At 40.9% G+C, this 26046-nt stretch overlaps 1 protein-coding gene across 3 annotated transcripts in view; it reads right to left on the bottom strand.

The window, feature by feature from the left end:
• PITPNM3 (PITPNM family member 3) overlaps nt 1–26046 on the bottom strand; it is a 143062-nt gene that overhangs the window by 103715 nt on the left and 13301 nt on the right. For all 3 annotated transcript variants that reach the window (XM_064468278.1, XM_064468276.1, XM_064468277.1), the window contains exon 2: nt 12633–12728. In XM_064468278.1, the coding sequence (XP_064324348.1) occupies nt 12633–12728 (96 nt within the window). The remainder of the gene's footprint in view (nt 1–12632; nt 12729–26046) is intronic.

Raw genomic sequence — 26046 nt, 5'->3', positions numbered from 1 at the left:
ATTTCCTGAGGGAAGGGTCAGCTTCACCCTTGCTGTTGGACATGTTACCTTCAAGTAATGACAAAGAGAGGCGCGGCAGCAGGACCCATTGCTCAGGTGATGGTGTCCATTTGGAGGCCCCAAAGGGTATGATGATTTCTTCAGCCTGTCTCCACCCACCTACTCAGAGCAAAAGGTGACAAAGACAAGGCTGCAAAAGACATCCCTTATGCATTCACAGAGAGTTTAGTATAATAAGGCTTTTGTACTGGCCAAAAGCTATATGTGATCATTATAACATACTACACAAACAACCTTATCTTTGGTTGCTTAGTAGACCAATGACACTCTAGAAATGAAGGAGTCCATTTCCCCTACCACATATTTCTTCTGGAAATCTATCTGAACAGAACTTGATTTGAAGGGCATTTTTACAAACTAACTGATCAAATCAAAACTTGGAAGCACTTATGTCAAACTCTCTTGGTACAGTGGGCAATCACCATTTATCATTTTAGCCTCTTGCAAAATGTATTTTAAAGTCTGTTCTATGGCTTAGCTTAAGTAAGGACTATGTTCAGCAAATGCCAGTGAATTTTTTTTCTCGTTAGTTTATGATCCATGTCTCAGCAACTCCAAAAATGCAGTCGTTACACTGACCTTCAAAGTATTCTTGAACAATGGATGTTGACAATTCAAAAGAACATTCCGTCAAGCATAGTAAGCAATCAGATTCCCAAAGACAGAACCAATAACATATTTTGCATCAAAGAAACTACCTCCTCTAAAATGTCTGAATCATTTTAGTTCTTTTTTTAGAAAAAAATCTGAAGTATGAGTTGTGCTCAAAGTTACAATTCCAGTTTCACATGGAATTTGGAAATATCGCTGAAACCCTCAAGACAGCTGTTTTAAGCACATGGTACGAGATCACTGAAAAGCATTAAGGCAGCATGGAGAAAATCAGCAGAGGCTATTTTTCTTTTCTATTTCCAACTCTTCCATTCACTAAAGCATAAGATTTCAATGCAGCTTATACAATTTAGGTATCCTATTCTCATTGAACACCCAGTGGGAAAAGAGCACCATCTCTCATTCTCTTCATGCTTAGATGTCTCCTATACACATTTACTTTTGATCCACATAAGCAGTTTATCACATATTAAATTATTATCTCGCACTAAAAGTCTATTATTAGAGGATTAACAACTCAGTAACAGATGTCGTTCATTATCTGTACATAGCAGTTGCTTTTTATTTCAAGTAACAACTATAAAAAGGATAGCTACTGTCTTTACAAGCACTTCAGACTACATAGACTGCTCCTGACATTAAAAAGTTAAGTAGTTAATGAAAGCTATATTACATACTAATTCATTATCCTTTACACACAGCGTTCTGTGCTCAAAAACTAGGAGTATTGTGACATTTCTCCCAAATATATTTAAAATTTAATATGTAAAATATTACACATACACACTTACCCTCTTGCTTCCAAACTTTGGAAATCATCCTGCCATGAGACAGCGGACAGCATTAGAAATGGAAAATTATTGCACAGACATTCTGCTTTTAAAGTACTCAATGTCAAAAAAAAGAGGGATTAAGAGGATGGAGGCAGTGGACTGGGACAAGGAATATTTGAGACTGCCTCCATTCAAAAATCCAACGCATGATATACAAAATGTTCTTGCTAAAGTTTGCCACTGCAGTAGCCACACAGCTAAAGAGCACTGGCTAGCACGTGGAATACAGCATGCTGGGTCCTAAACTGTTACTGACAAAAAAATTCCCCATTTCAGTTGGGCCTGAGCAACTCGTGCTACCTCCTATTCCAGCCAAATGCAGAGCGAGCAGGGTTTTGGGAGGAAAGGTTGCATAAGCCTTTGAATCACTTCAGTCTGACAGAAATGTAGAGAATATTCTCAAGCATAAAGAGGAAGAGGGGCTTGATGGAAGCATGGGACGCTTTTCAAAAATGAAGATTAAGACTTCTTCTTTCGTTTTTCCAAATCTTTCCAATTTGGGGGTTCTCAAATTAAGTAACTTTCAGTATTCTTGATTTTCAGAACCTGGGTACTCCGAAAAAATAGACTTTAAAAACCCCGTCAAACTAGACACCTCAAATTTATAGTACTTAAGCTGTCAGCATAGCCTTGGTTTTTAATTTCATTTTGCTTTTTCACCCAAAAAAGCTCTAGACCAACTTCAGTGAACTATGAGGTTTTTTTAACATGCATGAACTCCAGGAAAACAGTATCTTTCCTCACATTTCTGAAGTGTTGTGTGAATCTGGTGCAGTAATAAATTGCTGCTCATCTGCCCTAAACAAAATGGGAAACGTACCACATGTTACAAGAAGTGATGACTCTGGATAAAGTCAGCACCTTCGCACGATCAACAATAAACGTATTTTAAATAAATATTGGAAGCATCAAAATATCAAAACTGATATGACAATGTCTGCTCTGGAACAACTTAATTCCAGTATCAAATCTGCCATGTGACAAAAGACACCACACTGGCTTTAAATTACACAGCTAAGTACCTGTAACCAAGAACAGACACTAGCTATCTGTTTCAGGCAACAGCTAAAAAAGATTTATGAACAGGGAGCTTTAGAAGACTGTTGCATACAGTTTGCACAGAAATATCTGGAAACATTAATCCCTATATTTGTCTCTAGGAAAGTCCTGTAAATAGAGAAGGTGATGGAAGACTGAGTGGAGTCCATAGATATACTAGAAACACCAAAGACAAAGAGCTACTCTAATGCGCAGATGCAGGAGTAGCACTAGCAACACCAAGCACCTGGGTCTCTTCCAAATGGACAGTAAACCACTATCATCAGCAATGAATAGAAAATAAAACATGTACAGAAGTGCCTTAGATTGATGTTTAAACTCAGACAGGAGAAGGGAAATGACACCCACTAAAAACAGAGGCAGGAAAAGATAGATATCTTGACATTAAGACATTCACAAGCCATCTTTATAACACAGCTTTTTCTTAAAATTCAGGCACTTTAGTGAAAGACAGTCAGCATCCTCACACCTTGAGAGGCTTTTTGCTAAGCACAATAGAATTTTACATCACGCTGCATTAGAGCACAAACACACTGAGGACCGTTTAGACCTCCCAAACTTCCACTTTAGCTCATTGGCAGCATTTCCAAATCATACTCAAGCTACTCAGCCGAGCATTTCAAAATTAAATAAATGAGATCGGTGGATCTATTTTCGGAAGAGGAAGGTGCTGCAAATTAAGAGCATCTCTTAATTAGCAGAGAGCTACCATAGTGTCTTTCATGAATAAGAATCTTGAGAAAGCACACACAGAGCCTGGCCTGAAGTATACACCATGTATCTATTGGCTTCACCTTTATATGAACATAGTAATACAGAAGACAGTGCCCATAAGACTCATTTTAAGAAGGCAACACTAATGACAAAAGTTTTTATTCAGACTAAACAAACTCAGCTGGAGAAAATGAGGCAGCTGTATTCCAGGCCACCTCTTCAGTCATTAGCAAAGCTGTCAGCAGGCTTTTGACTACAACATCTGCTACAGTTACACACTTAAGGAAGCAAGAAAAAAAAATGCCCTCACATTCTAAATTGGAAGCCTAATGCACAGAGAAATAAATGATGAAGGTGGTGTATTTCTGATAGGTCAGATTCTCATCTGCTGGACTAGTTTAAATCCAGAATAACTGCTGAAGTCAGATTTCATTTGAATTTAAAGTAGCTCAGAAAGTGGCTACAGGTTCCCCTGCAAACAGCAATACTACTATTTGCACCTCACCCAGTCACAAACATGGTATCAACTGTTACCTTTGCTGCTTCTGAGGGAGTCCAAAAGCGCCTGAAATCACCTCCCTGGTACTTAAATCATAACCATCATCAACAGCTTCCTCTTAAATACCACGTTAATTTCCAGCCACCTGCCAAAAAAGATTTCTCATACTTTACAATTGGAAAAACACAAACCTAGAAATAAAATTAATAGTTTTAAATGACTCAGAAAATCAGCGCCCTAAAAGAGACCGCATGTTCCCACAGCCCATCTTTTTTATCCACTTCTTCCTGCTGCCTCCTATAAGGAGTCCACTGCCAATGGGACCCAGACTATCACACCTTTCTGTCATATGGTGTGATCCAACATGATCAGTTTTGCCATGTCTTCTCCATATTATTCCTGAGCCACGTCTTCAAAGTCTTTCTACTCCTGGAGGGGAGATCATGCTAACTTTGTGAGGCAGTACAAGGAAAGCATTTGCTGAATGAGAACTTGTACCAGAGCTCAAATGCTGCAGGGAACATTTCTGTCAGTCCACAGGGCATGGATAAAAGGCTCATAGCAAGTATGTAGGTGGGAGCTTAGATACACTGGCTTTATTTTCATTTCCAAATGTATGGATTGCTACTTGTGCTCTGCTCTGCCAGCTGCTCCAGCCAGTAGGCTCCATGTTGAAATTAGAGTTGCAAGTTGCTAGACTTGTCAACAGCACATAAACTCCCCCAAAAGGGCAAGGAAATAAGTAGAGCAAATTTTTAGCACAAAATCAAGATACCAAGAGCAAAACTGAACAAGGTAACAGGGCTGGAACAAGAAGAAAAACCTTAAGTTTGCCTTCATACTAGTGGTTGGAGTCTAGGTTATAAAAAAGAACTGGAATTGTTCACTTAGGAGTGTGAACACAACCTAACTTGCAGTACATGGGCTCAATGAGAAGAGTTACACAGCAACTGGTAAAATAAATGCTCATAGCCTGTGTAGGAAGCAGTACACTGACCAAGGGAGGGGAGAGGGATGCAGTGTGTCAAGAACACTCTTCCCTGCTTCTGCATCACCACATGATACCAAACCTAACTGAAATGCTCACCAGCAATGCTCCAAGACACCCCCCCCCAGACACATACCCACCACCCACCAAAACACACAACAGTTTCTGTTCTTAACGCACATGCATCCTGCTTCTACACTTCTACATTTAGTCACTGTCTTCAGGAAAAAATAGCACTTCCACAACTAGCTGCTTTCGATATGAACCCAGCCTGAGACTACCTTTGGCCAGTTTCCTACTCTCATTTTGCTCTTAGATCTCCTGTTGCTAAAGCCAAATTACGCTTCTCTCATGACTAAATCTGGCTGCTATTTACAATGCCAGGGATCTGGAGTGGTAAACATGCCACGTTTTAGCGGCCTGACTAGCAAAGACAGTCTCACCGCAATGTCAGTACATGCTGCCGAGTTCTCTCCTTATTATCAACTTTTGCTTCATGCTCTCAAGTGTCAGCCATCAGGGAGTATCAGCTAAAAGGGAGGTTAGAGGGTTTTATTATTGTTTATTCACACACTGGAATAATGATGCCTCCCTCAGCTTTGCCCTTCGACCTAATTTTCTGAAAAAGTTATAGTCCTAGAAACATAATGAAATTACAACAATTTCACATTATGGACCCCCTTCAGAGCAGCACCCTGTACAAAAGTTTACAGGCCATTCCTTCTCAAGAAAGCACAAAACCTCCCATATCAACAGCCTGTAAGAACTTCCAAGTCCTTCTTTCATTGTCCACCTGACAGCAGCTGGCAGGTGATCACTGCTCTTGACAGCTTGTGGCAGTACACAGAGCCACGGCCCCTTCAGAAGTCCAAAGTAGTCTATTTGCAACTCGACGCAGCATTTACCTAAATTATAAATACCCAGTAAACTACTGGCTACATAGCACACAGTTCCCCTGCCCAAAGACAAAAAAAAAAAAAAAACCAACAAAAAAACCTCAAATGAACAAAAAAAACCACAACAGAAGACCAAAAATCCCAACAAAACAACCCACGCTGAACAGCCTTGTATTTTATGCTTCATTGTCATGCTGTGCAGCAACTGTCCACCTGCCTTTTGGTGTAAATTCAGCAACAATTTTCAGTAGTTGAAGCTCTCTTCCCACCTTCCAGCCAAGAGGCATAGCAACATTAACCGCAAGTTCTCAGACCATGAAGCATGTAGTATCGAGCAAAGCAGAGCCATTTACCTCAGCAGGACTCAATGCACATGGGGCAGCAATACCAGAGTAGCAAAGTGCCAAGAAAAAAAATGAAAAAGTTTAAAACAGTGGCAAATTCTGAATGGCAAATAAACTATAATGTCCTGGTGATTCCTTTCAGCTATTGTTACTGCCTGGAATTTGATACTGTCCACAATTATCTTACCATCATTAGTTCACTACACGTCTTTCATGAAATCTAGCCATAAGCAGCCCCATGGAAAGAACAGAGACTTATATTTCCTTGGTAAAAACCCTGGAGGACGTTATTTCTTCTTGCCTACTCCTCACTGCCAGGATCTGTGATCCCTTTAAGGCATTTTCTGCTCCACAGTAACATCTCCCACTTAGCGTCTTCTCCAGACTAGAGCTTGGATACAGGCAATATAGGTTCTACTTCAAAATGTAAGCAAGATGGCAGACACCGCATCAAAAAGATGAAAATTAAAAAGAAACCCTACCAACCTGAAAACAGTGATACCAAAATGACTCATGTAATGACAGGCTTGAGGAAAATGACCCAGCCATAAGCAATGTCCCTGGGAACATGGACAGTACAGACCAAAGATCGGAGAATCTCCGCTTCTACCTGTTATCTTAATCCAAAGGCAGCCACTTCCCCTAAAATTTCCACTCATTTTTTCATGCAGCAAACAGTTCAGTCAGCAACACCAAAATTATACCCTGACTCTGACAGAACGGGCACGAGCTCCTGCACCCCTGCTCTGAGGGGAGTAAAGAACCACATCTGCAAATTAGGTGTAGCCAAGTTGCTTGAGGAAATGGCAGCAAGACTTCTGCACTGGGGTCACACTCAGCAGTTGAAAGCCAACATGGGGCAAGCAGGAATCCCCATTTAGGGCTATATGAAGGAAAGAATTTAAGAAAACTCATCAGATTAGACTGTACTGGACTCCTCTGGCAGTCCCTCATCTTCTACACACACATCTATTCTTGCATGTCATAGCTTTTAAAAATACAAGTAAAACTGAAATCAGTCTTTCACATGCAAATATATTTGCTGGGAAGAGACTTCATTTCAGCAGTGATGCAGCTTTTCCAGTTTCTCTAACTTAACTGACAGTCCAAACAGATTAGAATTCCGGATGCCCTTGCTCTCCCTTGCTTTAAATGGTTCTGAGTGAAAACATTCATGTTACTCATTTTAAACACAGAAATCCAAGGTCTGAGTCTTCTGTCAGTCGCACTAATTTGTTTCCCTTGGTTCTTCTCCATTTCTGTCAGTACAAAGTACAAAGGAGGAGGGAGCCACCTGTTTGACAATTGTACATAGGATTAGTTTTTGTCAGGTTTTTTCTTTCCTTTTTGACGAATTAAACAGCAGGCTGAATTGGTGCACGTCCACTCATTTCCTCCTTTCCATTTCCAGCTCTCCTGATGCACGGCACGTATTGGCCCTGCCTGCACCTCTTCCTACAACTCTAACAAATAGCTCTTTCTTTGTGGATATGTATTTCAGAAACGAGAAGGTGCACCTCAAACACTGATTTAAGACATCACATTTTTATTTTTCCAGTTTTCCTATGGAATAAGATTTGGAAATCTGTACTAGAAATTATTTCTTCTCAAAATCAATCCAGACAGGCTGCTTTTCATAAGCTACTCACCTAGACAGCCTGCAGCACCTTTTTATAACCACAGTCTAACCCACATGTCAGTCCCAGAAACCCAGGACACATTTCGTCCAGGGAACCACACATCGCTGTTACAGCAGTGGCCTTGTTTCCGTATCACTGTGGCTAGAATCCTTCTCTCCTTATTGCTTAGAAAAATTGAACACGTTTCTCGAAGGCTGTAGAATTTACCCTTCCCAAATAGCACTACAATCTGTCATCCTTCAAGGGTCAAATATTCAACGACAGTTCTCAGACAAGTTGTGGTAGCAAACTCACAATCAGGCCAAGTTGGCTGAAGTTTTCCAAGTGAGAACACAAAGATTACAACATCTGAAATTATGGTCATAAGCAATCAGTGAAAGTGATTATTTATGGACTGCGAGGATGAAGTGAAACTCTCCAAATAAGGCTTAGAGTACTTGTATGTGCAAATGTTTGCAAATTTGGCCCTAGCCCGTCAAGTAACAATATTCAACCCCAAAGTCTTGGTGCTATAGTCAATCCTGTGGACTAGGCACTAGGACAGATGCAGAAAGTCAAACTTCAGCAGAGTGGTCATCATCTTATTTAATATTGTGCTTTCTCCCTACAGTGACAGTTTTTCACAGTGCCAAACTACATCAGCAATGCAGAACAGCATCTTTAGCACCAATTTTCACGTGTGTCACAGAGTATTGCTTCTACCACATTACACTTCCGTTACTTAGAAGCATGCAATTCTGCCGTAGCTAAAGCCCTTCCCAAAAAAGCAGACTTCCTCCTGACTGGCAAAGCGAAACCAAGCTTGGAGACCAGATCAACATCAATGTAGAAAGTTTTTCTGTACTGGTGAATTAGTTTATTGCTTATTAGTTCTTTCAGTGCAAAGAGACTTCCATAGACTGCAATGGATTTCAAGGACATGGATTTTCATGAGACATGACACAAATACCTTGAGATTTTGGGTTTGACCCCAAACCACAAGACTACTAGCCACCATTCTTACAATTAAAAAAGCAAATAAAACACACGTCTACACACTTATGCCACACACAGCCTCTCCCGCAAAACCTCAGCTACACATCCACATCAGCTTTGTACCTATGACAATTTACAGCACTCATAGCCTGATGTTAAGTTCCCATAATAATGAAGCATCCATCTATGGGAAGAAAAAAAAAAATAATCTAAGTTCAAGGAGCATCTGAGTACCAGCTGCAGTGTCTGTGTGCCTAACCACTGACAACAAAGATTACAAGGGACAAATCAGCTTATAACATCCATATTTCTTTCCTCTCCCTGTGAGGACAGCTGGAACATCCCTGTGCTAAAAGTCTCTTTCAGATAAGATAGTCGTGTGGTTCAGAACAAAGAGAAAATAATCAGTATTCAGCAATGTATTTTCTGAAACGTGCACTCGTGTGTATGCACACACACAGAGCTCAGAGCGCTTCACTCAGAGCTCTCAGATCCCTCTTCAAATAGAGATGGGTTGCCAAATCCCAGCTCAGAAGTGCAGATCTGAGCTGATTTCAGGCTGGGCATGAGCTGGGATTGTGACATCAGATAACATATAGTCAGACTTTGTGCCTCAGCCTACCTATAAATTTTTTTAAAACCCTCTCATTTATTTACCTTTCTGGGCCACTTATTCCTTTACTCTTCTGTGGACTGCTTCTTGATTCTCAGATATAGAACCTTCTACACCAGCCTAGCAAGCCTAGCTGTACAGAAACAGGAAAGAAAACTGGTATTTGATGCAGATCTCATGTCTCAGACTTCGAAAAGGCTCTGAACTGAATATACACCTTGTTAATACAGGCAACAAATGGGGGGATTTTATTTCCCAGAAGGTACTTAAGAGTGGGTTGGGTTTTTCTAACCAACCAACCAAACGAAAAAACCCACAAAACACTAACCTACCATAGGACATTCTTTCAAATTAACATCTGCGTCTCTTTCTGCACAGTGGCTGTTGCATGCTTGTACTCATTTCTAGCTGTGGTAAAACAAGAGGATGCAAGCACATTTCTGAAAGAACATGAAGTCCACAGTCAATTTCACATATTCCAGCCATAGAAGGAGCCATCAAATCATGTCACCAGACTTCCTGAACAAACCACATCAAATAGCTTCATCCTGCTATACCTGCTCAACCAAACACAAATTATTTGACTTTCATAAAAACATTATTCCAATATCCAGCTCCATTTTGAACTGCCTGGTTTCAATGGACAGTTGTAGTGTGCTAGGAGAGGCCAGAGTTTTGTGCCAAGTTTTCAAATTCCATTTTACTCTGAAAACTTTTCCCCTGTTTGATTGAGGCGTGTGTGTGTGTGTGAGAGAGAGAGATAAAAGAAAATCTCACTCTCATGTAAGCAGCTTGTCTTGCAAGTTTAAAGTTGTCAGATTTTATAGCTATAGTAGGCAATTTACAGAAAGGAAAATGGAAAATAAGTGCTTCACCATCAGATAAAGTCACCATCATTGTCTGGACAACTGACAGATGAACTGAAGTTGAGGCATCCTGGATCCAAACCTGTACTTTGAATAATACACAGTAATAATCTTATTAATGTTAATTATGCCTCTGCAAAACCAGCTTGTTTAGGAAAATAATATTGCAAATTCAGCCTCACAGAAATAAATCAGTGAGTTATCAGTGAAGCTGCTTCAGAGCTTCCAAACCATTCAGAGCACAGAGCCAATGCCCCCCCAAAAGCTGTTTAATTTTCACTGCCTGCCTCCTACCCTCTGCATTTTTAAGGCAACTGAAAAGCTCTTGACGTAACAACTCCTTCATGCTGAATTTCAACTCAAGCTTATGCCAGCATGAAAACACAGGGGTCGGTCGCCAACCCTTCCTGCAACAATTCCACCCACAAATAAAATTAAAATATGCTGAAATATGAAGTTCACTGCAAGACAGCAGACGTTTAATGCCAAATACTGCCTTAAAAACACCAACTGCCATTTGCAATACCATGGTGCATCTCCAGACATCAAATCAGCACACAGCAATGAGACTAAAGCCAATGCAACCCTATAAAAGAAAATTAATTTGCTCAGAAACAGGCCTTATTGAAGAAGAACAGAATGCTGGGAAGGGAGGGGATTTTCTCTCTGTGCCATAAATATCAACAGAAGGAGAAAATGAGTGACTATCTTAGCCATGCAAATGTTTTTGCACTTAGACACCAGCAGAATGCCTGCTGAGCGTGCTGTTAATGAAGCAAGCAAACTAAAAATAAAAAGCACATCCAAACCCAAGCCAAGTTTCCCATGGGACAGTTGAGTTTTCCACTTTGGTTTAGGTTTACTTTAAACTAGAAGTCTCAACAAAGATCTGGGGGGAGGGGAATCCCTCTCCTTTTCATAGACTCATAGAAGCATTTGGGCTGTAAGAGACCTTTAAAAGATCATCTAGTCCAACCCCTCCTGCCATGGGCAGGGACATCTTTCACTAGATCAGATTGCTGAAAGCCATAGGGATTGCTCTGTACTTAATAAATCCAGGTCGCTACAAAAGCCAAAGGACATTCAACATGTTTATTCCATCTCGCTTCACTCCTGACTTCCAGGTAACACGAGGACATAAGGGCAGCTCAATCTGACCTCAACAGCTTACATTATGAAAGAACCTACAGTTGGATTTCACAGTAATAGCAGAATTAATCCTCCCTTGCTGGTTATTCTCTTCAGAAAAGCAAAATGAAACATGTCAGAAAAGCATTATATTTGGCTCCTGCAAACAAAACCAAAAACAGAGCCCCCATCTCCCACTGTAGGCAAGACGCTGTCTGCATACAACCTACAAACTTAGAATCATAGAATGATTTGAGTTGGAAGAGACCTTAAAGATCACCCAGTTGCAACCCCCAGCCATGGGCAGAGACACCTACCAGCCCAGGTTGCTCAAAGCCCCATTGAACCTGGCCTTGAACAGTTCTAGGGATGGGGCATCCACAAGGTCTCTGGACAACCTTTTCCAGTGCCTCACCCCCCTCACAGTAAGAATTTCTTCCTTATATTTAACCTAAATCTACCCTGTTTCAGATTGAAGCCATTACCCTTTGTCCTATCACCACACGCCTTTGTATAAAGTCCCTCTCCAGCTTTCTTGTAAGCCCCCTTCAGTTCCTGGAAGGCTGCTGTAAGGTCTCCCTGGAGCCTTCTCTTCTCCAGGCTGAATAACCCCAACTCTTTTAGCCTGTCTTCATAGGAGACCTACTCCAGCCCTCTGATCATCTTTGTGGCCCTCCTCTGGACTTGCTCCAGCAGGTCCACGTCCTTCTTGTGTTGGGAGCCCCAGAACTGAATGCAGCACTCCCAGTGGGATCTCACAAGAGTGTAGTAGAGGACCCCACCTGAACTACTGCATTCAGCTCTGGGGACCCCAACAAAATAAGGACGTGGACCTTCTGAGCAAAACTCAGCATGTTAAAGGGCATGACAATATTCAGGGTCTCATCAGATATTGCAGGGAGCATTGCATTCTGGATTCATCTCATTAAACCCACAAGAATTCGAATATTGCTGCTTCTTGAACAAGCAGAGGTCCCAGTCACTTCAGTGAAAGTTTTGCCAGAGCGGAAAACCTAGGCCGCTGGTTTTGAAAGTTGGCCATCAGTAACACAGACACTCATGGCTTTCACCAGGAACTGGTGACAGTTAGAGTGCTCTTGCACATCATAAACTACCTAACCTGTAAACAAGCTGGGCCCAAGAGACCCCATGACACTGTACTCTTGTAGTCAGGCTGCTTCTGATGCCACATCCAGTTCACAGCAGCTTGCTCATCCACCCCAGCACTTCACCCATCTCCCATAAATTTAGGCCCATTCAGAAATCTTTGAGGGAAGATCTGATGGGTTTTTTCAGATCTCAGTCTGATGAGGACAATGTTGTCAGCTCCCTCCCAAAGGAGTTTAGTTACTTGCTACAAAACTGGGGAAAGAATGGGGAAGGGACGATGAAAACATGTACTGACCTCGTGCATCAAAGTATTCATCATCGGAGCTCTCCACAGAGTCTTTGAGGACGTTCTGCGTGTGCCACTGAGCACCACTGAATCGGCGCGGGCCAGCTGGAAATACAGAGATACACATATTAACCAGAAGGAATGCTCACCTCTGTGTCAGGCTTAAAGGAAAAAAATACATTATTAAACAGTTTGTGTAGATGGCTCAGGAGGAACATTCTGGTTGAGATTAAAGTATGTGCACTGACAACAAACAGTCTGCCAGAGTTCTCAGGATGGCACAAAAAATTATACCTCTCGCTTCCACCCAACAAAAACGATTAAAACAAGTTCTCTTCAAGATAAGCCTGCATCACTTTCAGCTAATGTAGTGACCTGAAAAGGTAAGTTCTTCCCTGTTGAATTGACTAGGCTGTCCAATTCCAACACCCAAACTGTACATTGTTTCTAAGACAGGAAGCAGCGTTTCCCCAGGACATGGCAGTAGCTCCCATTTAAATTCCATTTCACTTTTAAAAGAAGTGCCATCCTATTTGGCTCACAGATTTACAAAGTACTGAATTCTCACTGAGCTGTTTTTATCAGACAGCTTTGTTTTGCTGGAGCCTGGGGCTTTCATTTGAAGCTTGCCATTTGAAGACAGGAAGGCAAAACCACATTAGAATCAGTACAGTAACAGATAGAGTCATGGCAGCTTAGATGGTCCCAATGGATTATCACACTGAAGCTGATTTGTAATTAGTAAACCAGACCTGCCTAACTATATCAGTTCTCCTTACATCTACAGCAATCCAAGACTAGAAAGTAGTAGTGGAACATATTGCCTTATATTAACAATAAATTCTCCCCCAAATCAGTGGGGAACCAGGAGTCAAATCCACCATACCCATAACAACACTACTGCTGTTGTAGAAAGGATCCTCATGACCAACCAGAAGAGTGTCCTTGGTTTTAGTCATTTCTCCAAATGATGACATCAGACCTGAAATCTAACATCCTGAGGCCCTGTCCACAAAAGCATTCTCCTCCCAGTAGTAAAAAACCCAACTCAAGCAGGAAAACATGCCACAAGGTCACAGCCCTTTTGTTCTACTTTTACTCCATCTATAGCTGAACTAATCAGACATATAAATGAAAGGTACTAGGAGGAAGCAGATTTTAGCTGGCCAAGGAGAGACAAAAAATAATAATCAGTTAATAACATTTTAATAGCTTAAAAAAAACAATACAAAACCAAAAACATTCAAAATAATTGGTGATTAAGTAGTCAGTGTTGATTACCGGAGTACAGTGTGTATTGGGAGGGCGTCCAGTGATATTTGGCAGCTACCAGAGAATGCATACAGATCATTACATTTACTGTTACAGATTTCTGGAACCTTTTGCTAACGATAAAGAACAGCAAACTAACTTATTCCTTTCCAAACAACAACTTGCTGTCCCTCCATTCAAATAGATATATCCTGAAACTTATCACTACAGTCATCAAAACAGCTGCAGCAAGAACACTATTCTGAACTCCTAATGAAGAAAAGTCTGCATTTGGTCAATGCTTGGAAAAGCAGGAATGCCAAAACTTCACAGCACAAGAACGGGAAGCACCACAGAAATTACAAAGTGACAGATGGGAAAGGGAGAATTTGCAAAAATTCAGTCTTTGGATAAGAGCCCATACACTACACAAAAGAGCGGAAGGAAGGAATAATCTGCCTCACCTTTGGAGATGCTAGATCTGAAAAACAAAATATAATGCTATTATTAGTCTCAGTAGAGAAATTCTTCAGTTAACTCCTCTTTTTCAACGTTCTGTAGAATATTAGATTCCTGATCACAGGCCTTAAGATCTATGAGCAGCCAGAAGGAAGGCAGTAAAGTAGGAAATTTATGAAGAACCTATAAGTGAGAGGCAAGTCTACAGAACATGAGAACAAAAGTGGGACAGAAAGAATGATGAGAAGGCAGAAGACTGCCTCAAATCCCAAAGCGTTCAGAATTTTCCTCCACAAGAAAGCAGCTCTTTGCTCAGCTGCCCTGGTCAATCAAGCACCTGTAACTGAAGCTGAATTTCTGTGCTATAGGTGTTTATTATGCCATAAGAATATCCAAACTAAGACTGATAAGACTTCATTGGTAACATACAGTTAGTGCCTTTTGGGGTCCTGTAGATGCAGCCATTCCTATACTGAACATAAATTTCCCACTGAGAAAATTGTGCTCAGATTTTTCAGACCAGATGTCTGTATTGATGATAGTTCTTCCAAGGCTAAAAACTGAGGAGTCTGATTTTCATATATTTTGAGCATTCCATGACTCCACAAGAAGCTGGAGGGCTACATTTGCAGAAACAAACAAAAATGCCGCAACAAAAATACCCTCTTATGGCAGCAGATAACTTATTTTGAGGAGACATTTAGGTGCATGACTTTTAGAAGTCAGCTTCTCTGCACTTAAAGCTGTATAACTGTAGGCCTCTACTCAGGCACCAGAAATGCAGGTATCCAAAGCCAGCAAACACTGGGAAAAAAGAACAAACAAACAAAAACAAAACAGAAGAAACAAGTATTTGGCATTTTGAATAATTATATTTTCAGGATTTGCCTTATCATGATTTTAAAATTCTCCAATTTTTTATTATGTCAGTCAGCTATATTTCCCATGGATTGGTGAAATCCCATTCAATGTGGTCTTGGACTTCAATAATTTCTTGGACTTTTGCAAGAGAATTAAAACCAGAAGGGTCCACTCGTTCTTCCTTTTCTTCTTTGCCTTTCCTGTCCCCTTGCAAAATCCACCTTCAAAAGGACAAATACTAGAAGTTGCAGGATTAATCCAACACCTGCAACACATGGGCCAGTTCCCTCCATTTCATGGTGTATGCCTTCTCACCTCAGTTTTGGTTTGGTTCCTCTGCTGAAGACAGCTAGTTCTTCTGGAAAGAAGCAGTCTGCTCCTGCTTGTTTTTATTTAACAGATTTTGAGATATTACTATGACAAAGACAGCAAATGACAAAAAAATACTGAAGAGTAAGGTAGTTTAAGCATCTGGATGATTCACTGATTCATATATGATAATAACAAATGCATTTTTAGCATGGTTTTCTTAATCAAATAAAAAATCATTCAGATCAAGACATACCTGACTGTGCTCCACTTCTGCATACCAGAACTGAACTAGAATTTTGAATTAAAGGATTCAGAACACAAGCTATTTATCAAGGAAGTCTCCTGGCACACAGGAAAATTTTTTTTTTTTAAAAAAATTGCTTTTTCATTGCAGAAATTTTCAACTGCATTGTGAAAATAATCTGTTCTGCATTTGACTGGAGGGAATAAAGCACTGTTACAAAAAAAAAAATCTCAAGAGAACAACAAAAGAAATCCCAGTGAACTCAGCCATGGGACAAAACTTCTTAAGGACTGTATTCATTATGTGACCTTTTGGCTGTCAAACACTGATCAATTTGGAGCACAAAAAAAAACCCCAAGAAGTCAGACCTCAGTCTCTCAAGAAACCAAGTATCTTCAGCTCCCGTGCAATAGGACCCACAGCCTTCACATACCACTGGAAAGGCTAGAGCCAAGCTCCATGGATTGCCCATCTCATCCCCAATCCTGGGTTACAAGAAAAGCAATAGGACACATCTCTATGGGTGCTTGCTAATCTTTAACAGTTCTGTGAAGCAACGGGGTTTTCAGCTGTCAGTAAGTGTTAGCAAGTCATTACCACATTTACTGTGGACTTTGTTTTCACAATGCCCTCAAGAACCCAAACATTTGCTCCCCATTATATCAGAAATGACAGCCACACCTTGGCAGTTTCCACATTTAAAACACCTACAATTACATGTTACATATTATTATCAACCACAGTAACTTGTCATTCAGACTCCCTCATATTGCCACCACCACTCCCATGCATGTTAATTTATGGTGTCTCCAGTGGAACTTCAAGGTCTAATTTGCATGCTGAGGTAGTAATTTCCTAGGGAGCAAAAACAAAAAACCAGTTCTCTGGATACATTGTTCTACGACAGATGCTATTCACAAATTTTACTTTCAGCTCACCTTGCCGAAGTTCCCATTTATCCCTGGGATAAAAGTAGACTTTGGACATTGTCATCAACAACTTACTTGAATCTCTTGATGGAATGTAGGATAGCAATCCTGAAACTGCAGGTAATGGAAGAGGGCAAGATTTTTGGTAGTCATACTCGAGTTCCACATATTCTTAAAACAAAAAAAACCACCCCATCCAATTCTAACTTTTGCTTCTTAATCCATTTTTTTTCTTCTAAATGAAATTAAATCCAAGAAAAGTCAGTCCAGAAAGCACATTTATTACCTGTACAACCTCCAGTGGTATAGCTTCTATACATCTCATAAGCACAAATGCACTTCCCCATAGAGCAATCCTATCAAGTCGGGTGCTGCTTTCTCTCCCATTCACCATGTAGGGAAAAAATGCATTCCTAAGCTTACGATAGTTAAATTCGTACAGTCTCTCACATAGACAAGACCTCAGGATCCCTACAGACACCTCGGCATTATTTCACTTGGGCTCCGATTTTTAAGCGCATAAGCTTTCATGCAAGGACCTAATTTTGAACTTGCATTTAACTTCAGTTTCAAGTCCAAATTCTCTTTTGGGTTAATAATGTCATCGGGCAAAAGCTGCATTGGCCTAATGAGAACAAAATAATTGCTCAGATGCTTCTAAACCTGTTGTAATCAGTATGTCTAAATGCCTTTGAGATACCACCTGAATTGTTTTTCAGCAAAAGGAGGTAAAACCAAAAAAAGTAGGTTTACAGAAACACAGAATGGTTGAGTTGGGAACGGACTTGTGGAGTTCATCTGGTCCAACCACCCTGCTTAAGCAGGTCACCTACAGCAGCTTGCCCAGGACCATGTGCGGACACCTCCTGAATATCTCCAAGCAGGGGGACTCCATGGGAAACCTGTGCTAGTGCTCAGTCACCCTCACAATAAAAAAAAAAAGTGATTCTTGATGTTCAGAGGGAACGTCCTGCGTTTCAGTTCGTGCTCATTGCTTCTTGTCCTGTCACTGGGCACCACTGAGAAGCTGCTGGCTCCACCTTCTCTACAGCTCCCCTTCAGATACTTGTTTGGCTGGTGATAGCAATACAAGACCACTGACCAAACACCTCAGATACAACAGAAGAAATCAATGAGTACTTGCTGTCACCTCACCTCTCTAATTCCAAGACCATCTTCCCAGTCCACTACACTAAAAACCAATACACTTTCAACTTCTACAGACTACCATTAAGTAAAGGTACCATGGCTGATGCCTGTTGTTATATTTCCTAGCTGCTGCAAAGCGTATTCGTCCCAGCAAAGCAGAGAACATTCTCCCTCCTCAGTGATGCATATCTTCCCAAGGCCAGCCCAAGTAACAGTAATTACAGAATACAGTTCACTGCATTTAAATCCCTACAGGGTGCAGAAAACTGTTTGCTATTGAAGCCATGTTTGACCGCCTCATTAGAAAGAGAATGCTAAACAAAAGCTTAAAAACTGTTTCTTCTAACTGAAGCAGTGGTACTAATAAGTGCTTATTCCACATTTTCACCTTTTTTTTTTTAACCTGTTTTTGTTTAAGCTCTGTAGCAATATACAATGTTTTTAAAGGCTGCAATTTTTTAAATCAACACACCAATACAGACTAGTTATTTCAAGCTTTTAGTTAACACAGTAATGTGCATATTGAAATTGTTTATTAAAAATACCACTGCAAAAGCCTCACACAATACAGCAGGATCACACTTGGTACTGTATTTTTTTCTGTCAAGCATCCACTTGAAAAACTCCAATTATGCATTCACCTGATACACTAAGTATGATTCATTGAAGACTCATTCCTCATTATTCTGCATCTATTATTATTCACTGATACAGTAGAGTGACTGCTTAAAGACTTGGTAGCAGCCACTACTTTTCCTCAACTCTCAGTTCCCTTAAAAACATAGATAACTCATTTCAAGAAAAAAAAAGAAAAAGATGATTCTCACCCGAGCTGTTGCCAGACCAAAATAAGGAACAATAAAGCCAAGACAGACAATTGTGCACACACAGGTGTTTGCAAGCACGCAGATAAGAAGCCTTGTGACATGAAGTGTCCTAGGGAGACAGTTCTTATCTGTGTGCCTCAAGCTCACGCTGCTTAATTGCATAAATGGCACAAAAGGGCATAGAACTTTATTGGAAAGGGAGCAACCTACAAACTCCATAATGGCAATGGTGATGGGGGAAGCTTAAGCAAGAGAAGATATGCTGGTAGGGAAAAAAGGCGCTGGAGATGAAGGAAAGTGAGGACAAGTACAGACCTGTGTATGAAAAGCTCTGTGTGCTTTGGCTAGGTCAGACAGTGTAGCCCAGTAGCAACTTCGTGGGCAGACCTGAGATTTACAAAGCAGGACTCTGCCCAAGCAGGCAGACAGGGCTCCTCAAACACCCTTCATTTAAGAACCTCTCAGTTAAATCTTTCCTCATCACCTTGATGTCCAGCGGGTCAGATCTTTAGCCCATATACACTAGCAACCCCAAGAAATCAATGTGTCTATGTTAATTTGTCCATTTGAATATGGAAAAGGCGTCACACAAAGTTGAAAAACCCCCTTCATTCTAGGAAAAAACATAAAGCTGCATATGACAGAAAAAGTTTTAAATATAATAATGAAAAAATAGCCTACTGCAGTAGCCCCTGCAGATTTTTCACACTGCACTTAACTTTGTCTTTTAGTGTTTACTATGAACAAAGAGTTCTGAGATTAGAATCATAGAATGGTTTGCGTGGGAAGGGACCTTAAAGATCACCTAGTTCCAACCCCCCTGCTATGGGTAGGGACACCTTCCACCTGACCAGGTTGCTCAAAGCTCCATCCAACCTGGTCTAGAGGATTCTAAAACTCCAACAAGTTTTATAGAAGTTTTATCTTTTTTAAAATCAAAATGCTGAAATAGGACACAACTGCTTTGTGTTTAGAGGACTTTGATTTGAAAATATTGAAAAGTTCATCTTCCTAAGATTCTAATCACATCCTCCCAGTTAATAGCAGTTTTACACGCTTACAAGAAATGGAAGTAGTGGCAGGTCTATTTTACAGACAGGCGCTCCCAGGCACACACAAATGAAGCCGATGGATCCAAGTCTCATTTTTGTCAAGTAACTTCCTTCCTATACAGTTGCCTGATGATGAAAGGCTAAGGGAACAGGGCTTGCTCAACCTGGAAATGAGGCGGCTTCAGAGGGAGCAGACAGCAGCCTGCCAGTGCCTGTGAAGAATGTGTTGAGGAGACACAGCAAGGCTCTTCAAAGTGGTGCAGGATGGGAGAACAGGAGATGCTGGGTGTAAGCAGAAACTAGTTTTATGTTGGGTTTTTCCTTAAACATTTTCCCCAGAACAGATGTCATTCTTTGGAAACAGCTGCCCAGAGTTGCACAATCTTCATCCTTTGAAATTTCCGAGGCTCAGCTGGATAAAGCCCTGAACAACCTGATCCGCTCACACAGCTGACCCTGCTTTGAGCAGGGGGTTGGACTCGAAACCTCCTCAGGTCCCTTCTAATCTGAACTGTCCTATAATCCTAAATCAGAAGGGGGGGGGGGGGGGGGGAGAAGGGATCTGCTGGGGTAACAGGAAGTAACAGAAACATCTGTAGATGCACTGAAAAAAATTTATGGCAGAGACCACATTCATTCACACATTACTGGCTGGAAATGTTTCTGCTCAAAGAGTAAACAGGAGGTAGTATGAAAAATTGGCCTTGGTCAAACTACTGGTGCACTAGGGCAACCTCCAAGGTGAGATATACAGATATTGGGACTAGGGAGCGTACTTAAAACCAGGCTGGCTCTATTACTTCGTAGGTTCAGAGCAACCAGCCAAGATTGTTCCAGGCACTGCAAAAACACAGAGCAGACGACATACTGTTACCCTGCAGAACACACAATTTAAACGCTTAATTCAGAAGAGAAGCATATTTCCCCAGCATTCAGAATTCAGTAGGGAAGGTCTGATTGTTTGGTTCAGGCCTATTGTTTCAAGTGTATTTATTTATGTATTTTTAAACACAGTTATCTATTCTGAACATATGATTCATTTTGAAAACGATCAGGCATGATTCTGGGAAACAAGAACTGGATTCCATTCTCGCCCAACTCCAGACTCCATTTTCATCTCACGCAAAACCAAGGTTAATATTTCCAGAAGAAGCACTAATACCTATACAGTAGAAGCACAATGGAAAAGTGCAATTGTCAGACCTTGGTATTACATTTTAACTTTATAATCCATTTTAAAAGTCAGCTAACAGTATATTCTGTTAAAGCATTTTCTTCCCTCCCTTCTAAAGATAATGGAAATTAACAGGTTTCTAAGCATTAAATATGTTACAATCAAATTCTCAGCCAGTTTTTCATTTCGGTGTTTTCACTGAAGAGTACAGATTTATCTGCTGCGTGTTTAAGCACATCAGAAGCACTTTGTCTTCACTGTGCTGAGGCCCTTAGGACACAAAGCTATTTTCTAGGCCACGCAAAGATCATGAGACAGGTTCTTCTGTTTGATTGTTTTGGAGTTTGTTGTTTTGTTTTTACCAGTCAGGTTTAAAGTGGGTTCTCTGAAACACAGGTAACAGCTACCTGGATCAGGAGTACTACACTACAACTACTCCCACTTTCTGTTCCACTTTCAGACAGGGCTACGCTGCATTAGAAGACACAGAGACAAAAACAGAAATGAAAGAAAACTTGGTACCACACTCAAAAGTGACAATTACTGTTTCAGGTACATCTCAACATGGGCAGGCAGCAGACTATTATGGCTTATCCTGTAGATAAATACATAACTAATAAATGTTTAATAAATTCCTAAACTAGTTTAGTTCTACCAGCCTTATTTCACCTTTTCAAGCTGCCTAGGCTATATAAGGCTTCATCATATACACAGAAAAAGCTTTCAGCTGCATTATTACAGCTATCCAGCCTCCTAAGATACTCATTACTTGATTCATTAGAAGAGTAAAGAAGTTAAAATACAGAGGTGAGGAAGGTACAACAGGGATACATTGTACAATGGAGGTAGGGGACAGCGTGCCCAAACAGAGCAATCATTTTTAGATCACACAGTTGATGTCTCCACCCTTTTATAATAACTAAGGTGAATATAAACCAGATTTTAACACAGACTTTGAAAACTGAAGTTGGAAAACCTGCAAGCAGCTTCTGTTTTTTTCCCTCCAGGGGTCCTTGTGAGAGGACCAGCATTTTCTTCAGTAATCTTACTGATAATGTTTTAAAGCTAACATTTTGGTTTGGTTTTCAGTGACAAGTGCCTTCCCCTCAAGTCCATTTTCCATAATGGACTAAGAGTTACTCTATAAAATATCCAGTCTTTGATCTCCAGCCAAACAAACTACTACTATAGCTAACAATGTTAGTGCATAATAAGCACTGAACATTATTTAAAAGCTCCTAAAATTTTAAAAAGCTGCAAAAACAGTTTGAAAAAGATATAGTCTACTGTTTGGGCTTTTCTCTCTACTTCTGTCCTATGGAAATTCAAAATTGGGCTGATAGCTGCCACATTGCAAACCAAGCTCTTACAGACACATGCCTGAGGAGAACGGATGCTCTTTGCATGGAGTTAAGAGTTGAAATGCAGCCATGTTATATGAAAGACAGATAGAACACACTAAATCAGGATCCAACTGTTCTGAAGATTGTACAAAGACTCAAGCAAAAGCTCTACTGCTACTGGTAACAGACCCCAACATAGGTGACAAACACCTTATGCCCAACACAACCTTATGCCTTTCCAAGGAGGGGAAAAGATCATCACACGCTTCAGTTCCAAGACAGTGGTGGGATTAGTCTTCACAACCAAAATCCTAAAAAAAGTCTTGCCTTTAAATAGTAAGCTAAATACAGCTGTAGACTTACACCTTACAAATGCAGCGGGAAACAACTGCAACTCCTCCCCGTTCCAGTGCTCTGCCTTTTTCCATCTATTTATTATCCACGTATGACAAAGGCAAATACGTGCAGTATTAAATGAGGCTAACAGCATCAAATCTGACTTCTGGCATAATTTCACAGAGGTCAACAGTTATCTAAGCAGGGACCCATCCTGTACAAATGAAGTCAGCATATCAAGTGAGCTCAGCAACCATAATGAAGCCATAGCTCTGTATCAGCCTCCTGTAAATAACTCTGTCCATTCACGCAGGTGTTTAAACAACTGATGCAGAAATCTGCCTACAGCATCACTTCACAGGAAAATCCCTCGGGCAAACTCAGATTAGAAGAAATCTGTGGATAGCCTCAGAATATATGCAGTGATTCCATATAATTCTACTTCATGTCCTGTTACTCATCATCTTAGCGTGCAACAGGACAAGCTTGCTTTCCTGCAAACCAGACCAGCAAGAATCTGGGTCTCCTTAAAACTTGCACAAAGGAAAACTGATGTGGAATAACATAATCATTAACCAATATTAAACACGTATCTGAAGCACTCCAGAAACTTAAAAAAAAAAAAAAACCAACAAAAAACCAAAAACCAAAACCAAAAATAAACCAACCATATCTTCATGGCAGGTTTATGTTCACTGCATAAGGCTAGACAGATATTCCATGGAAACAGAAGTAGTACTAGTACAGTAAATCATAATTACATCTCACGAAGGGTGGGGGGGAACTAGATGAGCACACATTAACTTTTTCCAATCAGGTGAAGACATAAAAGCTGCAAAGCCCCTCCACGTAACATTTTCATTTATTTACTGCCAATCAAATTTTACCATGTAGGTCACAATACAGGAAGCAATTAAAATAATCGATCCATCTCCTTTTTTTTTTTCCCCTCCTAGCAGCAGCTTTTTGTTCTGCTTTTGTCTGTAGAGCAAATATATCTTAAATCAGATTGGTACCCAGAAAGTTGGCAGAGGTGGGGAGGGAGAACATTTAAGCACATGTATGCACACGCACAAGTGCGCAGGTAAATGGGGTTGTGGTGTAATCCCTCCAACTTCAAAGATAAAAATACTCCCTGCGATGACACATAGCACACAATGATCGGAGGGAACACGTAGAAGAGAATGCCAATAAGCTCCTATTGCCGCAACTACACCGACTGCATTTCTGAGCAGGCCAAGCTTCTGCACGTTGTGAGTACCTCATTTACGGGCAGTTCTGCAACACTCTGCCCCACCACAGAAAGGGACTGGTTCAGTCATTTCTAGAAAAGGTCACCAGAGGCTGAAGCCCACTGTACACAAAGCAACCAGAGCAAAAACCTGCAAGGTAAAAACATGACTTTCTTTTCTGGGGAGAAGAATTAAACATCCATAACCCTGTTACAGATTTAAGGACGCATGTATGTCAAAGGGATCCTTGGACTCCTGAACGAAAGGGTGTGCTGCCCAGCAACAACAAAAAGAATAGTTGGAAGAGCAACAATCTACAGTAAAAACTTTGTTCATACGTAAAGAAAAAGTCTCATGTATGACCCGAGAAGATCTTTGTAGCTAAGGACGGTGGTGGAAGGCAGGGAAGAAAAGCAGACACCCTTCCTGAAGTGAGTTAAAGGAATTAAGAGAGATTGTGCAAGAATCCACGGAGGAGCAAATCCATTTCAAAACCAATGGTATGACAATGAATTGAAAAAAGGATGGCAGCTCAAAGCTGAAGCTAATTGAAGCATTAACATTCATTGCATCTATTTCCATTCTTCATTTTTACTTCCTCTTTGAATATGCTAACAAAAAATATACCGGGACCCTGTCCAGTTCCTGGTGGCACCTGCTGGCTTTCAGACAGCTGACATAGCACGTGACATGCAGGTCTGTTAAGACACAGAACTTGCCCAGATATCCTTCAAACCTGGTATGTTGTACATGGAGGCAGAGCAAAGAGGATGCCAATAGCTCTATGCAGGCTGCTAACTGCACCGCTAGTGCATTGTCTGGAAAGTCACAGGCACAAAGAGGCACCACGATCAATGCTGCATCCCCAAATGCCATCCTAAATGCTTAAATACAGCAGAGAACAACTGGAGTCATGTGTTCTGCCCATTGCATGGGAAACTTAGCCAGCAGCTCCCACTGACAGCCACAGATGCAGTTCTCCGTATCTCCAAGTACAAGACCAAAAAAGTCCCATCAGTCCTTCTGTGGAGCCACTTTTATGTTCTTCTGACTGACTAGCTTAGAAACAAAATGTATGTCTGTCTCCCCCCCCGCCCCAGGCAGATCACAGCCTTGTGCAAACCCACTGCGTCTCTGGCAAGCAGGAGATGAAGCACAAAGAGGAAGGAATGGATGCACAGGGTACTTAAGTGACCCTGTTACACAACAAATCACTGCAGCACTCAGCACAGAGCCACCAACTTGAAAGATAAATGCAAGAGAAAAAGGACAAGTCTATAGGTGGTTTGAATACAGATGAAGAAGAGAGAAAGTCTCATGTTTGCTCATGGCCTCTGCTATAAACTCAGCGGGGCAAGTCACCTGCAGCAGGATTTCTTCAACAGTAGCTAGTGATGACCCACAGCTGATCAGAGTCAGACTGCAGCTCAAGCCTGTAACCTGGTTTCCCCAAATTGAAACAAAGGTGCTACAGCCACGTGACTCTGGTGTAGTGTAACCTCATAATACAAGTTCCCATCTGTCAAAAACATTCTGGAGGATTAACTTTGGTACCAGACAGCTTCATGACTTATCAGGCATTCTCTGCCTACAGTCAGAGCAGAAACATAAAGCTAGCATAAGCACTGTGTCATGTGCTTCAGCTGGTTTGATGGAAATGTGATGGTGTACCCCACCTGACCCAAACAGATGCTATGCTGCAGGGTGACAACACACAAATCCATGACGTCCACGACTGACCAGTTTTCAGAAGTGCTATGTTTGTTGTCTATCTCTCTCCGCAGTCCTTAGCAATGAGACAAGGAGAAGACTTGATCACGTCTTCACTCTGTCATCTATTTTTACTGGTCTCTTTCCCCGAAGAGCCAACACTGTCCAGTGGGTGCCCAGACCTATCAGAATTGGATCCCAACCTCCTTTGCAACCTCTGCAGAGTACACCAGTATCACCCTTATGATAAAAAAAAAAAAAAAAAGAAGTACTGCAATTTACTAACAAAGTCCTTGGCTAATTTCTTTTTTAAATCTGGAATATAGCTGCAGTAAAATTGTTACTTGTAATGAAAACAGAACGCTAATAGTGCATTTGTATTAGAAAGGAAGTTATATGCTAACATTTTTTTTCCAGCTCTATGTACGTTAAGACTCAGTTTCTATCATTTACTCCCTCCAACTGTTCAAAATTCATTGCTTCATCCTGAAATATCCAGGTTATCAGTCTGCAGGGAATTCATACTTCATAAGGCCTCTTCCTA

This window comes from Phalacrocorax carbo, chromosome 17 (genome assembly GCF_963921805.1).
Source record: "Phalacrocorax carbo chromosome 17, bPhaCar2.1, whole genome shotgun sequence".
NCBI lineage: Eukaryota > Metazoa > Chordata > Aves > Suliformes > Phalacrocoracidae > Phalacrocorax > Phalacrocorax carbo.
Note: the sequence above shows the minus strand (reverse complement) of the source record. Positions and strands in the feature narration are given on the sequence as shown.